At 52.2% G+C, this 13,678-nt stretch overlaps 1 protein-coding gene across 3 annotated transcripts in view; it reads right to left on the reverse strand.

Moving 5' to 3' along the window:
• The window catches only part of MVB12B (multivesicular body subunit 12B), a 192,179-nt gene that overhangs the window by 71,860 nt on the left and 106,641 nt on the right, over window positions 1–13,678 (reverse strand). For all 3 annotated transcript variants that reach the window (XM_039229628.1, XM_039229627.1, XM_039229629.1), the window contains one exon: window positions 10,239–10,333. In XM_039229628.1, the coding sequence (XP_039085559.1) occupies window positions 10,239–10,333 (95 nt within the window). The remainder of the gene's footprint in view (window positions 1–10,238; window positions 10,334–13,678) is intronic.

Here is a 13,678-nt window from a genome sequence, read left to right on the forward strand (position 1 = left end):
CACAGTTCATGGGTTCGAGCCCTGCATGGGGCTCTGTGCTGATGGCTCATAGCCTGGAGCCTGCTTCGGATTCTCTGCCTCCCTCTCTCTCTACACCTCTCCCTGGCTTGTGCTCATAAATAAACTTTTAAAAAGCATTAATAAAATAAAAGAGATAATAGTAACGGTAGAAGCCCTAAAGGTTTTTTGCAAGGTTTTTCTGATAAGGATTTGTTGGGATGACATGATGGAATGTGTGCAGGGTGCTTACTACAGAGTCTTGTACATGCTAAGTGCTGGCGGAGGGTTAGGTATTATTAAAATAAATTAATATAATCCATTTTAATAAAAGCAAAAACAACTTCAGCTCCCTAAATGTGTTTAAATTAAAGAAGTTACCTTAATTACGGCGTTTTCCCCTCTCGGCCGACAGTCTATTACCGTGAGGCAGACAGAGCTAGAAAAGGAAAGGCTGCTCTGGGATCAGCCGGCCTGCGGCAGGGCTGCGTGTTGGCTCAGCCAGGCTACTTCACCTGCCCCAGAGCAAACCTCTGAAGAGATGCCAAGGGCAGATGAAGAGAGGGGATTAGTGTGCTCCCTCGGTTTTCCCGCATTTCTGGGACCAGGCCTTCAGAAGGGACGCTGCCACGGGTTCCCAGGCACGGTAATGCCAGGAGGGGACATACGACAGGGAAAGGGAGGCACCTTCCTGCTTGACAACTAGACACGGGAGAGGGACACACAGGGAGAGAGGTGTCAGAAAGCTGGGGTTTCTCCAGTTGTTCTTGCATTCGGGGGCTCCACAGTCAAGGCAGTGTTTGGAGGGAAAGCCCGTGAAGTCTGGGACAACAGCTACACATTCCTGCCGGTGACATCATGGGCACCAAATCTGTAAACCCCACAAGGCTCCTTCCCACGGTGTCCTCAGCCCTCGGAGGGTGGGGACGATCGCTGCCACCTCCGATACGAGACCACATCGGAGGCACAGAAAGCTTCCAGGAAACATGAGCTGCGAGATGGCTCTGTTTCAATTATGGATGCTGTTGTTGCAATGACGGAGACGGAGGTTTGGGACTTTGGATCCAGGAAGGCTAGGTGCTCCGCCTGCCATTTCGGGGCTAGTCAGTGGGAGATCAGGGCCCGAACTTGGCTCTTCCGGCTCCTGCCCTGGTTCTTCCCGCCGCCCCGTGGCTGCTTTGGCCTTGGGGTTAAGCAGGGGGTGTGGGCCATTAAACCAATGCCTGCCTGAACTCAGCCTTGCTTAAAAACCAAAAAGAGAATGAAAGCACAATGGGGGGGGGGGGGGAGAGGGGCAGCCCTTCAAGGGCACCGGAGTATCTGTCACCTAATAATTAAAAAATTTTTTTCACAATGACGAAACTAGAAAAAGTCTTTAACTTTCTTCTGCTCACGGAGCACAGGAAAGGCAGAAAGGAAAGCCTGAGAGAAAGCAGCCCCCTCGGTGCCCCCGCCACCCCACATACTTTTTCCTCCAACAAACAAACAAAAACTACCAAAGGCACGCTGGACGATTTTATAGAAGTTGCTGGCTCACCCTGCCAGCCAGTTCTCTCCTTCCTGCCCCAAGCCATCATTCCATCACCCTCCTGAGAAAGGGCTCGTGGGCTGCCAGCCACAGAAAACAGGCCACTTCTAAGTGACGTTGCATGACAAACGTGTCAGCTTCCAGGGGGAGCCCAGTAGAGCCATGCCTGGGAGCCTTTACTGCAACTTTGGATTGACGAAGAGATTTTCTCTGAGCACTCTGATTACTAAGAAGCGATCTTACGTATAAAATCACAGAGCGGGTTAAGACGATGAAAGACCGGGCTGGGCAAGAGCCAGTGTGTCCCGAGTGATCATTCTCAACAAATCTTTGGCTCCTGTTCTGACTGCAGCCCTGCAGGGCAGGGGAGTATGGAGAGAAGGGACAATGCTGTACTGCTTCCTGATTTACAAAATGTTCTTCCGTGCCCCGGGTCCTCACACCAACGCTGGGAAGGCAGCAGTCGTTACGGAATCATTTCACAGGTATGAACACCTGGCATGGAGTACTGGCCAAGGTAACGCAGTGTTATGCCCATGCTCTGGCACAGCCCTGGTGGGGAACCATTCACATGTGCTGCGGGGGGGGGCAACCTGTGTGGCCATTCGCGGTGGCTCCGTGTGATGGCCACATGTGCTTCTGACTCCAAGTGTCCCCTCAGTCACATGCCGAACCTCCTTCCATGGGCTTCCGTTGTCCTTGGGAGGGAACACGGGGCTGGGCACACAGAAGCTCTCAGTGTCTGCTAAATGAAGAGAGGAGTTAACCACCTTTTTTTTTTTTTTTTTTGCCGTAGTTTAATTATAATCTCCTTGATTCAGAAAGGATGGAAGGCATGGGGTGCCTGGGTGGCTCAGTCAGTTAAGCATCCGACTTTGGCTCAGGTCATGATCTCACGGTTCATGGGTTCAAGCCCCATGTTGGGCTCTGTGCTGACAGCTTGGGAGCCTGCTTCAGATACTGTGTGTCTCTCTCTCTCTCTCTCTGCCCCTCCTCTGCTCATGCTGTCTCTCTCAAAAATAAAAATTAAAAAAAAAAAAAAGATGGAAGGCAGCCTCCTTTCTCACTTTACTGCCTCCAAGTGCTCACAGGTGAAATCTCTCCAACGCAAAAACAGTCTAGGAGTAAACAACAAACCAGGAAGGGAGCAGTCCCAGATGGAAGAGAATCAGAAAAGCTTAGCAGAAGAGGCAGTTTGGGGACAGGCCTTCAAAGACGGGTCCACAGAGAAGGTAGGTCACTCTGGCAGGGGCAAATGCACAGAGAGACAAAGCTGAGGGACCCAGGAGCAGCACAGGCTGGGGGCACAGGGGAAGAGAAGCAGAGACAAGGCACTGGCAAAGTAGAGGCTGGGTACCCGACAGCCTCCATGCCGGGCAAGCGAGGTGTGAATGCACACAGTGGAATGGGGCAGGCACGAAGGCCTGCTCTGCAGAGTTCTACTTTGGGGAGGGGAGTCTGTGACCTGGGCAACTGGACTGAGGATAGACGAGCCAGGTCAAGGACGAGAAACACGTAAGTGTGAGGCACCGATGCCTGGTTCTGTCGGGCCTGAGCCCGGCCAGCCCCACGCGGGGACGCAGCAAAGTCAGAAGAGGACCACCCGCGATGCTCAGCTCTAGGAGACTGGCCGGGGCCACTCGCCATGGCTGTAGATCCGTCCTTAATCCCAAGTAAGATGATCCCGAGCCCAGCTGAGGGGTTTCGGGGTCTCTCGCTCTCTCTGTGAAATCCTAGAGGAGGCACCTGCAGAGCGGAGCACCTCCAGGAGGCGAGAGCTCCCCAAGCGCCCTGTGTGTTTGCCCGCACACGCTGTTCATTAACTCTGGTGACACAGCCATCACGGTGGATGTATAAGAGCACATCCAATTAGCCAGGCCTACATGGATATTTGCACTCTTAAATCTTCTGCATTTCGAAAGGGTTAAAGCTTATTATTAGCATATAATTTATAGTCCTTTCTCCCAGGAAAGGAATAATGCACAGTAAATGCCACATTCATTTTAATAATACATGTTACAGTCTGTGCCCAACATCTGCACAAAGGTAAAGGAGGCAGATTTTTTTGACATGTCCCACTCTGCCATCTAAACACAGGCTTTTTGTTTCTTAAGTGACGGAAGGTTTAATCAAGAAAGCAGGCAATTCATCAATCGAAACAAGGCAGCGTGCGTGCGCCTGACAGCACACACATGGTTGTGTACAGAGCAAACCTGGCCACCTGTCAACCGCACCTTCTACATCAGGATATACAAATACACTATGCGATCAATTCCCCATCCGCTCCCATTCATTTCTTCTTTTTCTTATTATATTTTTCTTTGTGCTCGATTTTGTTGTCAGTCAGGGCAAGAATAGATGGATAGACAAGGGACGCTTGGCTGTTAGGGGTGATGATAAAAATTTATTTGCCTTTAAAATGACTTATTTCCTCCTTGATTTGAGCACCATTATTATATTTTTTTTCCGCTTCATTCAGGAATCTCCCCCATCTGTTAGTCTCTATGGCTGCGTCAAAGGGATTTTTCTCTCCTGGATCCTGGCCACCCTCCCCTCCATGTTCTCCCCCACCCTGCACCCCCGGCCCCACCTTCTCCAACCAGTCCTTGGAAGTTCTGAAAATCCTCAGTGGAGGATGAAGGAAAGCGAGGTTCTGAACACAAGGCCGCATAAGCCACGCGAGTATGCCCATGAGAGACAAAGGCCACGGGGGAGGCCTGGGGACACGAAGGTTGCCTGGCGTTTTTAGGTGGGGGCTTCCACTGGAAGACAGTCCCCTCATTTGTGGTGATTGACACATTGGCCCTTAACCCACGCACGGCTGACACGCACCCATACACGGGGGAAGAGGAGACCGTGGGCATGCATGTGGGAGACGCAGGCACAAATCCTGCAGAGTACCATCAACACTGGGATGTTCTATTGGTTAGAACATCTCACACAGGGGAAAAAAAACAAACCAACTGGTCTTTCTCAAAGCACTGCTATTGTTTTGGTCTTTGAGCCTTCATTTCCCAACCTGGCCATCTTTGCGGTCGTTAAAGTATTAGGTTTACGTTCAATTTTCCAGGTGAGATTCCCCCCCCCCCCCAATTCAATGACAGAAGTAATGTAACCACTACAAACGAAAGGAAAATATGTATACAATTGTTTGATGTGCAGCGGAGTTTTTAAATGATCACACTGTAAAACATACAGATTTTTTTTTTTGTAAGAAGATGAAGAGCTGGTGGCAGAAATTTTATCCAATTGGATGAAATATATAAATCATGAATTTCATAATACTGATAATTAAATGTCCATCTTCCAATTTAAATGAGGACTAGATTAAAACTGCATGGAGAAGGCTGATATTCAGAAATCATTAATTATTTTTAATTGCTTTGTGCTTTCCCGGTCTGATGTCAGAGTTACACAGCTCATACACGCTTCTTGTTTCAGATGAAATCCTCCTCCTCTGCTCTGTGCAAGTCTTGTGAGTCAAGGCGACGAGTCGATGGACTCAGGCCTGTCCATGCTCCCAGGCCCAACATCTTGAAAGGGGACTGGGTTTAAAGAGGACATGACTGTGGAGGGCAGTACAAGGGCTTTTCCAGCAATCAGAAAGAATACTGGAAAAAAAATGAAAAGACCGAGAACACTAAAGGTGGAGTGAGGGCCCCCCACCGCGCCCCAGTCTGCTGGGACAGTTCCAGGTTACACGTTGTCCACGTTCAACAGGGTACCCCTTTTACGCTCAAAAGTGATAGTGTGAGCAATCAACCATATGGCCAGCCCCGGGCTGATGGATAAATGAAGAGGGCAGCAAGCCCCACTGCCTACGTACTAAAGGAAAGAGAAGCTGGGCCCCTCAGCTCCCCATAACTGTGAAGCTTCTGGGTATTTCTGCATCGTGACTTACCCTGAATTCATGGACTGGTTGAAATTTTGGGCTTTCTCACATGCCAGTTCCTATCTGCATTTGCTGAACTTTATGATTTTACACTACAATATGATTTTTCCCCCCAAAACGGAGATAAACAAGTTCTTTGGAGAAAAATCTGCATTTGGAGATATAAATCGGTTGATAACAAAAGGGTAGCACAGTGTGATTTCCCACACCGACTGCCTCCTGTTCATTAAGTAAAACCGTCCTAAGACAGAGAGCAGACATTTGCTGGTTTGAAAAAGTGAGCCTGGGCACGTCGTGGCAGAGCTGCTTGCTTACGAGGAGCCTCTGGCACTGGGGCATTCCCCAGGCTGGACAGGAGGTCAGGGGGCTCCTCATTCCTGACACCCCCCCCCCTCATGTCTCCAGTCCCTAACACACGACACCCAACACAAGAACATTTCAGAAACATCGCGTTCAACCACCAAACGTGTGAGAGGCTTCAACACGAGCAGATTCCCCAGCACAGGGGCACCCCGGCTTTCCTCCTCAAGCTCCCTGAATAGCGGCTGTTCTGCTGTCCACAGGCAGCGTTGTACAAGGCGCGCTTTATGAGGAAGAATTCCCTAAAAGGAATAGTTAGGTTCTTCCCAAGCAACCAGCTTGTTTTAATTCATATCCATACTAAGCTTGTCCTGATTTAGAGCCAAACCCAGAATCCTCTTTGTGAAAAATCTCACCCACAGATGTACCCCCCCTTTCCCGGCCTGTATTTTTGTTCACTTTTACATTTTCGCTTCCACTTTGATTTGGTTACATGTATTTTTGGAGCTGGCTGCTATCTGTCTGGAACAGGTGGAATACAAATAAAGCAGACATCTAGACATCTACAACAATTGTAAGGAGGAAAAGAAAGGGTCAGAGGCTATCATTCAGGACTAAATCAGAAGACTTGCCAGGAACGAGAAAATACCAAAAAGAAAACCTGCACAGAGAGGAAGAAAGAGGAAGCTCAGGAGTAGGGATCTGGGATGGAATCTCGGAAATCAACGTGGCCCTGAGGGGAGCTCTCTCCAGAGGGAGGGTCTTAGAGGCACCTAACTGAGGGGAACACACCAGTTAGAATGTCACCAGGAGAGCCTGAGTCCATGAGCTGCCGTTTGTCAAACGTAAGAATGAAACAAAAGTGTTTTGCCAGCTGTCACATACGCAGATAGTCAAGTGGGCCAAACCAAGCCCCCACCATTTCATTTCTACCTCTTCTTTCCAGGAAAACCCTCCTCAGGCCCTAACGAGTAGAGAAGCCAGGGGATGTGGGGAGATGGCCCAACCCCCCAGACTCTCCTGCTCAGTCCCTTCTGTACCGCCTGCGGAACAGGCCAGGTGCGGTCAGATTCACAGTCTGTGGGCTCTGGGGGAATGTTGGCTGGCAGGAGATTCCAGGGACTGAACAATAGAAAAAAAACCAGCATATTCTCAAAAGGGGACCAGAGGAAGATAATTCACCTGTGGCCCGCAAGTGATTTCCAGTAGAATTTAGAAATTCTCTGGAGGTTTTGAGAATACTCCAGTAGCCCGTTCTGAATCAGGAGCTCTCAGAAAGGACAATGCAATCAAGGGGCCAGCGGGAGCCAAGGGCACGCCAAATGAACCCAGGGTCTAAACTTTTTCTTACTCTAAAAGCAACACTTGCCAACATAGCAAAATGAGACACTGCAAAGAAAGAAAAAAGAAAAGAGCAGGAAAGGCTGGCGCAAAGCACTGTAAACACCTTGGCAGGTACCTTCCCAGACCTTTGCATATTATTTTTGTTTTTAACGTGATCACATTGCACATTCTGGTTGCCACTTAGCATCCACGCACACTTTTTTCTCCGAATCATCATTTTTTCTACACCATCCCTCCATGGTATAAGGATGTTGCATCATTTAACCTCTGCTTTGGTTTTGGACATGCAGGAGATCCATCCCCCAGCCCCTTTTCCTGAGAATGATTTTGAAGAAGCGGCGGTGCTCACCCCTGTGGATGGATCACCTCTGAACACCGGTGAGTGTTTCTCTGAAGTTCCTACTAGCAGAAGCATGAGGACCAAAAAGGTGTGCTTTGCGGCCGGGTAAGGAGGGAACAAGGTGGTAGAGCGAGCGGACATGAGCCTTTCAGGATTTCAACATGGAGTCAGCAGAAGCCCCTCATCCCACTTCTGCGGGCAAGAGAGAACTACTGGCTAGGCAGCTGGCACGTGCTGGCTGATGGATCGCATCTGTACCCCTAAATGGCTGCATGAACGTGCAGAAAGACGGGGCCCAGCTGAACGCGGGAGGACCCCGCAGAGACGGAGCGGGCTGGCCAGAGCTGGTAGGCCCCGACAGCAGGGGCGTTCAAGCGGCCAATCAGGATGCCCGCCTGCCCCAGAGGTCGGAGAGGGTTCCTGGGCAGCAGACACTGGACTCAAGGCTTTCCTTCCTCCCTCCCATAAACAGCCCATGAGCGTGTCTGTGTGCCAGGGCCAGGGCCAGGGCTCTGCACTGCCTCCTCCCCTTCCCCCAGCAGCTGGAGCACCATCTCTCCCTCTGCAGGCCTGACACCCACGAGCCGTCTCAGGAGAAGGGACAGATTAACAGGTGTGCCTTTGAGAAAACATTTAAGAGTGGACACGACTTTAATAACAGCGCACACAAGTTATGAGCGGGTGGCTCGCTTTTCCAATCACGTAGTTTGGAAATCTACCTCAGAAGGGCCTGCAAACGAAGGGAGCCATAATGAAAGGTTTTCAGGAAGGAGCCGGAGTGCACCAGGGGTGTGTGCCAAAGGCCTGGCCCCTGGAGTCCTGGGAGTGTGCACCGGAAAGCCGGTTCAGAAGGAGAACAGGAGGGTCCGCTCGTTCTGTTACCAGCGGGGCTCCAGTGACCGTGCGTCGGGCACACTTTGCCGTGACTGTCTTTGGAATGAACCACTGAAAACCTTAACTTGGCGATGCCAGACTGAGACGTGCCGCTCAGTGCCAGCTACTGTTCATACGGAGGGCGGGGGGGCGGTGGTGTCTCTGTTCCCTTCTACCAGAATGGCTGGCAGGCAGGCAGCCGGCGGGTGGGCGGGCAGGCTTCCCAGCCCACCACGGGTGCCCAGTGCTGAGCTTGCAGCCTTATGGAGCCCGCGGGCGCCGCGGGCTCTGGCTGGCAGCATTACAACAGAGGCATCCTGGAGCCGGGTGGCGGCGATTTGGTGCCTGCCACTGCCGAGGGGACCGGGGCTGCCCGCTGCCGAGCTGCAGCCTCGACGGCGGATGCTTGGAAGATAAAACCCAACTGACTGCCACTTACATAAATGTAACAGGAAGTTTCTGAATGGCTTCCCCTGTGTCTCGAGGCTGTTACCTCGGTATTGCTAAACTAACAACACCTCATCAAAGCCGCGGGGCGAGGAAGCAGTGGTCCAGAGGCAGACAGAACATTCCTGCCAAACCAGAGGAGATTTCACTCTGTGGGCCCTTTTCTGTAGAAATGCCAACAGCTGGGAAAGCCATCAGAGAATCCAGGTAAGGTGAGGGGGCGGGGGGAGCTGAACACCACGGCTGGAAAAAGATTTGCAAGCTGGAGGGAAAAAGTCATCTGCTTTGATGGAGCTTTCCTCATGTGCATTCGGAACGGGGCCGCCCTGCTGGATTTCACAAACCTGTTCTGCACCACGATGCCACGAAGCATCTGGGGAAATATTCAGCTTTTCTACAAATAGGTCATCTTTCCACACTTGTTATGCTCCTTGTCGACTTTGCTGAAATAGCCACAGCACAGAAGAAATTCTCTCTGGAGGTGCTTTTCTGAGACAGTGTGCTCCCTCCACCCTTTGGGGCCACCGGGGCTCTAAGAACATCCTGGGTCTTCCCTTTCCCCACCCAGAAATGGAACAACTGGCTTTTGCTTCTACTTCCAAACCTATTAGGGAGTGATCATAACAAGAGAAACTGATACTGACATGAATTACACCATTGTTCTATTTCATCTATTTAGTAACCCCAAGTTGCGATTTTTAGAAAAAAGATTACTTTTTAAATAACGGATTCATTATGGTACATGAATGAATGCCATGTTCCCGTGTTCAAAATGTCACTCACCATTAAGGGCGTGCGCTGGTAAGTGGCACCGATTTGCCACTTCCCCCACTAGGTACTAACGCCCCTGACTGGAGGCCGAGGATAATCGGAGGTGAGCCTGCAGGGTTCCGTGGCTCTTAGCGAGTCACCTGTGCTGCCAGGCACCTAATGAATCTCCACTCTGTAATAAGGGTTTTAAGTGTTCCTCTCCCGGGTGAAGGTGAAAAGGGAGACTCGCGCTGCTGAGGTTCCTGCCAAGGTAGCACCATCATTTCCAAGGCCGGGCTCAGAAATCACAGGCCCCCACGATGGTGGTTGATAGAGGAGACCACCAGTGTCCCTTCTGGCCACAGATCTGGCTTTGGGAAATGAGAGGGGAGGACAAACCGGGATGCGGGCTGGGGAGCAGCCTGGGCCTTGGCTCTGTGCTGCTCCCGGACCCCAAGGGGAAACCTGCCCTGGCTCAGGCACGTGAACAATGCAGGGACTATTCTCTGGAAGCCTCCCTTCAAGACTGTGAAATCCACACGTTGTTTTTCATCATTAGTTTCAAAACACGCCAAGTATCTGGCCCTTCTCTAAGTGCTGAGGTGCCACAAAGGAAGGAAAGGGCTCATCTCCGCAGGGAGCAGGCCCCTTGCAGGGTGAGAGAGAGAGGGAAGACAGATGCCATAACGAAGCCAGGAGACATGAAGAGGGAGGTGGTGCCCGGGACACAGACGCGGTGGCTGGCCAGCGCCAGAGGCCCCACGTACCTGATATGGCATACAGATTGGAGTGCTGGTACTCATAGTCCGCTCGAGTGCTGTTCCTGCCTCGGAAGGTAGCAGGGAGCGTTAGAGAGATGTGCCTAAGAAAGAGACAGAGAAGAAAGGAGGTTACAGGGTGCGCAGAGCACTCCCCAAGGCCCAGAAAGCCCCCACCCCACCAACGGCCTGCAGCAGCACAGAGCAGGAGCAGGGGGCGCCCTGGTAAGCACGCCTCCCCAACAGCTCGAATTCCCCCAAGGAATTCAGAAGTTTCCAGACATCAGCGGCCATCCTTTTTTTTCTAATTCCCAGAAGCACATCCAAGTGGAAGAAAGGGTTTCCCAAGCCTCATGGCATGTCCCACCGTCGTGCTTGAACGAAGTGGGCAACTTAGTCCTGACCTCTGCCCGCTGGGCAAGATATACAAATAGGAACAGAACACTCAGGCTCTGGACAGGGGTCCCGGTTTGCTCTGCCATCTTGGCCCATTATCCATCCAATGGCTTTCATACCTGTCCCACTGGGACGCTGAAGATAACCACGCAGGAATCACTTTGTGAGTGAAGGTGTTGTGTATTATTATTACCATGTGAGTCCAGGAAAACTCACCACCACTGAGAATCAGAATGGCATGCTCTTCTGAATGGCTATGTCTGTGTGTTCCCCCCTCTGGCAGAAGCACACAGTAGGTGCTTAGGAAAGCACCTTTGATTGATCCAACAGGGTCTTATGGTGCAGGTGTTGGCCATTAAAGCTCACAGTGCACACAGAGCAGAAGCGAGTATTCCATCAAAGTAAATAATCCATTCAGTGTGGTCATCAGCTGCCTTTAGCAAATGCAAAAAAAGATGAAAATGATAGGAAATATATTTCAAACCCAACAGGTATGGGTGGGGAAAAAAAAACAAAACAAAACAATAAAGCCTCTTCCTGGATTGGGGGTGTGTGTGGCTTGAAATAGCTCAGGAGCTTGAGTTTTGGCCACACTCAGTCATTTCCAAAAGGGGAAAGACCGAGGAAGGGAACGTTTATTACATAAAGAAAGCTTTACGTTGTACATGTTGCCTTTTTCACACAACAAATGCGCGATCTCTAGGCAGGACTGTTGTACATACAGGCTCCTAGGAGGGAAGGTTCTCTAGGCAAGGGCTGTTCCCACAGAGCCAGGAGGGAGCAGGAGCCTCTTGGCTACAAGACCAGCACCAAAGGCTGTGAAGACATTTAGTTTGCGGGCCGCGGGGTGAAGCATGGAGACAAACACCTATGCTATGGAACAGCCTGGCTGAACCAAGCTGGGGGAGGGCTTTGCTGAGCACTGGCTGCACTCAGCACTGCAGGGGAACCAGCAGGCAGCAGCACAGGGAGACCCTGACGTGTGTGTAGTGACTCTGACTGTCTGCTTGTTACTGCCGCTAACTAAGAATGCAGAGGGGAGCTCCCTGAAGGAACGTCTAGGCTAGAGGGGCTCGAGGTGCAGAAAGAGGCCACCGTGCGGCAGGACATGCGCCCAGGTGCTGAGGGAGCATGAGAGTTCCAATAAAGGGGATAGGGTTCTAGTGACACCTGCTCAGAGGAGGACATGGGTCTCACAGCAGTACAAGGGCCTCCCTAGGGAATCAGGGGAAGCCAGTACTGGTGCGGGGTCAGGGAACACGTCAAAACAGGGCTGGAAAAGGCAGGCTGGACGTGGAAAGGGCACTGAAGGCCTTACTGCAAGGTTTCTATCCCCTAGGATGAAGGTTCCTAACTCTGTTCTGCCCGTCACAGCGCAAATGAAGGCATTAGAGCCACCCGGGAGCTTGCTAACAATATAGAGTCACAGTCATGCCCCTGGAGAGTCGGGTTCAGCGGGCCTGGGGTGTGGCCAGCAGTCTATTTTTAACAGGCTCCAGCAGGGACTCTGAAGGCTGGCCAGGTCTGGGACCCGGAGACGAGGAGCAGCTGCGGAAGGGTTTTGCACAGTTGATCGGCGCCTCTGACCACAGCACTTAGTCAATGAAGCTGAGCAAACAGAAGAATGAATTATTGACTGTGGCTGTGGTTGAGCAGAGCGGAAATGATGACAGGTGACCCTGCAGAGGGTGCTCGCCGTGCGCCAGGCCTTGGGGTGTGCAGATCTCACACACTCACTCCTGGCTCCTCGCGCCCACCCTGTGAGGCAAGGGCAGGGCCTGGTGCGGGACGGGAGACCCTGGGTCCAATACTGGAGATTTCAAGATGTTGACAGCAGAGCACTGTGCCGAGCGTGGGGCCCTTCCGAGGCCGGGCGCTGGTGCGCCAGTCCCGGGGGCACATCCGCGTGCTGGCCGAGGTAGGCGCTGGGGTCACACCTGCCGTGCCAGCGAGGGGATTTCCAGGAGCCAGGGAAGGACGACGCTGTGGGGCAGCCATTCCTTAAGATTTCGGAGCCTTGAAAGCACTTTCAAAAGATACATGCAACCAAACTAAGGACTTCCCACATCTGTGCCATGCAGTGGCTATCCCAGGGCCTGGGGGCATTCAAGGAAGGCTCGTGGAGGAGGTCGGGGTTAGTGCAACTTCAGGAGGCAGGCAGACCAGGATGGTGGCAAAGATGCCAACCAGGAGCCAGCCCAGCCGTTGAGTGGTTAAAGACGGGCCGAGGGTCTGGGGCGAGAGAACACAGATGGGGTCTGGGGTGGGGGTGGGGTGCGGGACAAGACGGGCCGAGGGTCTGGGGCGAGAGAACACAGATGGGGTCTGGGGTGGGGGTGGGGTGCGGGACAGGGAGGGGCCCTGTGGGCTGAGGTCACCCTGCAGCAGGGACAGGGTGTGGGACAGGGAGGGCCCCTGTGTGGGCCGAGGTCACCCTGCAGCAGGGACGGGTCATGAAAATGCCCACCAAGTTACGGGAACGCTTGCTTACAACGCGGCCGCACACCGTAAGCAGGAAGTGCCGTGTGCGGGGAGGGTGGAGCATGGACAGGGAGGAGGGGGGCATTAGCCTCCTAAGTGGCCGGAGGCTGGAGTGGCCTGAGCCCAAAGGCTGGGAGAGGGTACGGGGCCAGGACGAAGAGGGCTACGGGGCCACAGCACAGCAGGGCCCTGCATGAACTTGGACTTTATCCGGGAGGATTTTGAAGCAGAGATGTGACAAGATCCAATTTGCAATTTTAAAAGACTGCCCGCCTGTGGGAAAGTGAGGAAATAACGCCGAGATGCCACGGTAGACGGGAACGAAGCAGTAAATTACAACGGAGATGATCGTGAAACTGCAATTATTCAGCACTTACTGTGTATAGACCCTTAGCAATTCCTGCCAGAGCGTCCTGCGGCAGCCCTTTGAGTGAAGGGTTTGGGGGAAACACAAGACGACTTACACACACAGGACACGCTAGAGAAATCAGGCGCCTGGTTCCTTAGCTGCCCCATCCAACTCCCTGGTTTGAACTTTCCTGCTTCTCTGGGGCATCAGACTGTGCCCGGCT

The sequence above is a fragment of the Hyaena hyaena genome, unplaced genomic scaffold (genome assembly GCF_003009895.1).
Source record: "Hyaena hyaena isolate Hyena2069 unplaced genomic scaffold, ASM300989v1 scaffold_38, whole genome shotgun sequence".
NCBI lineage: Eukaryota > Metazoa > Chordata > Mammalia > Carnivora > Hyaenidae > Hyaena > Hyaena hyaena.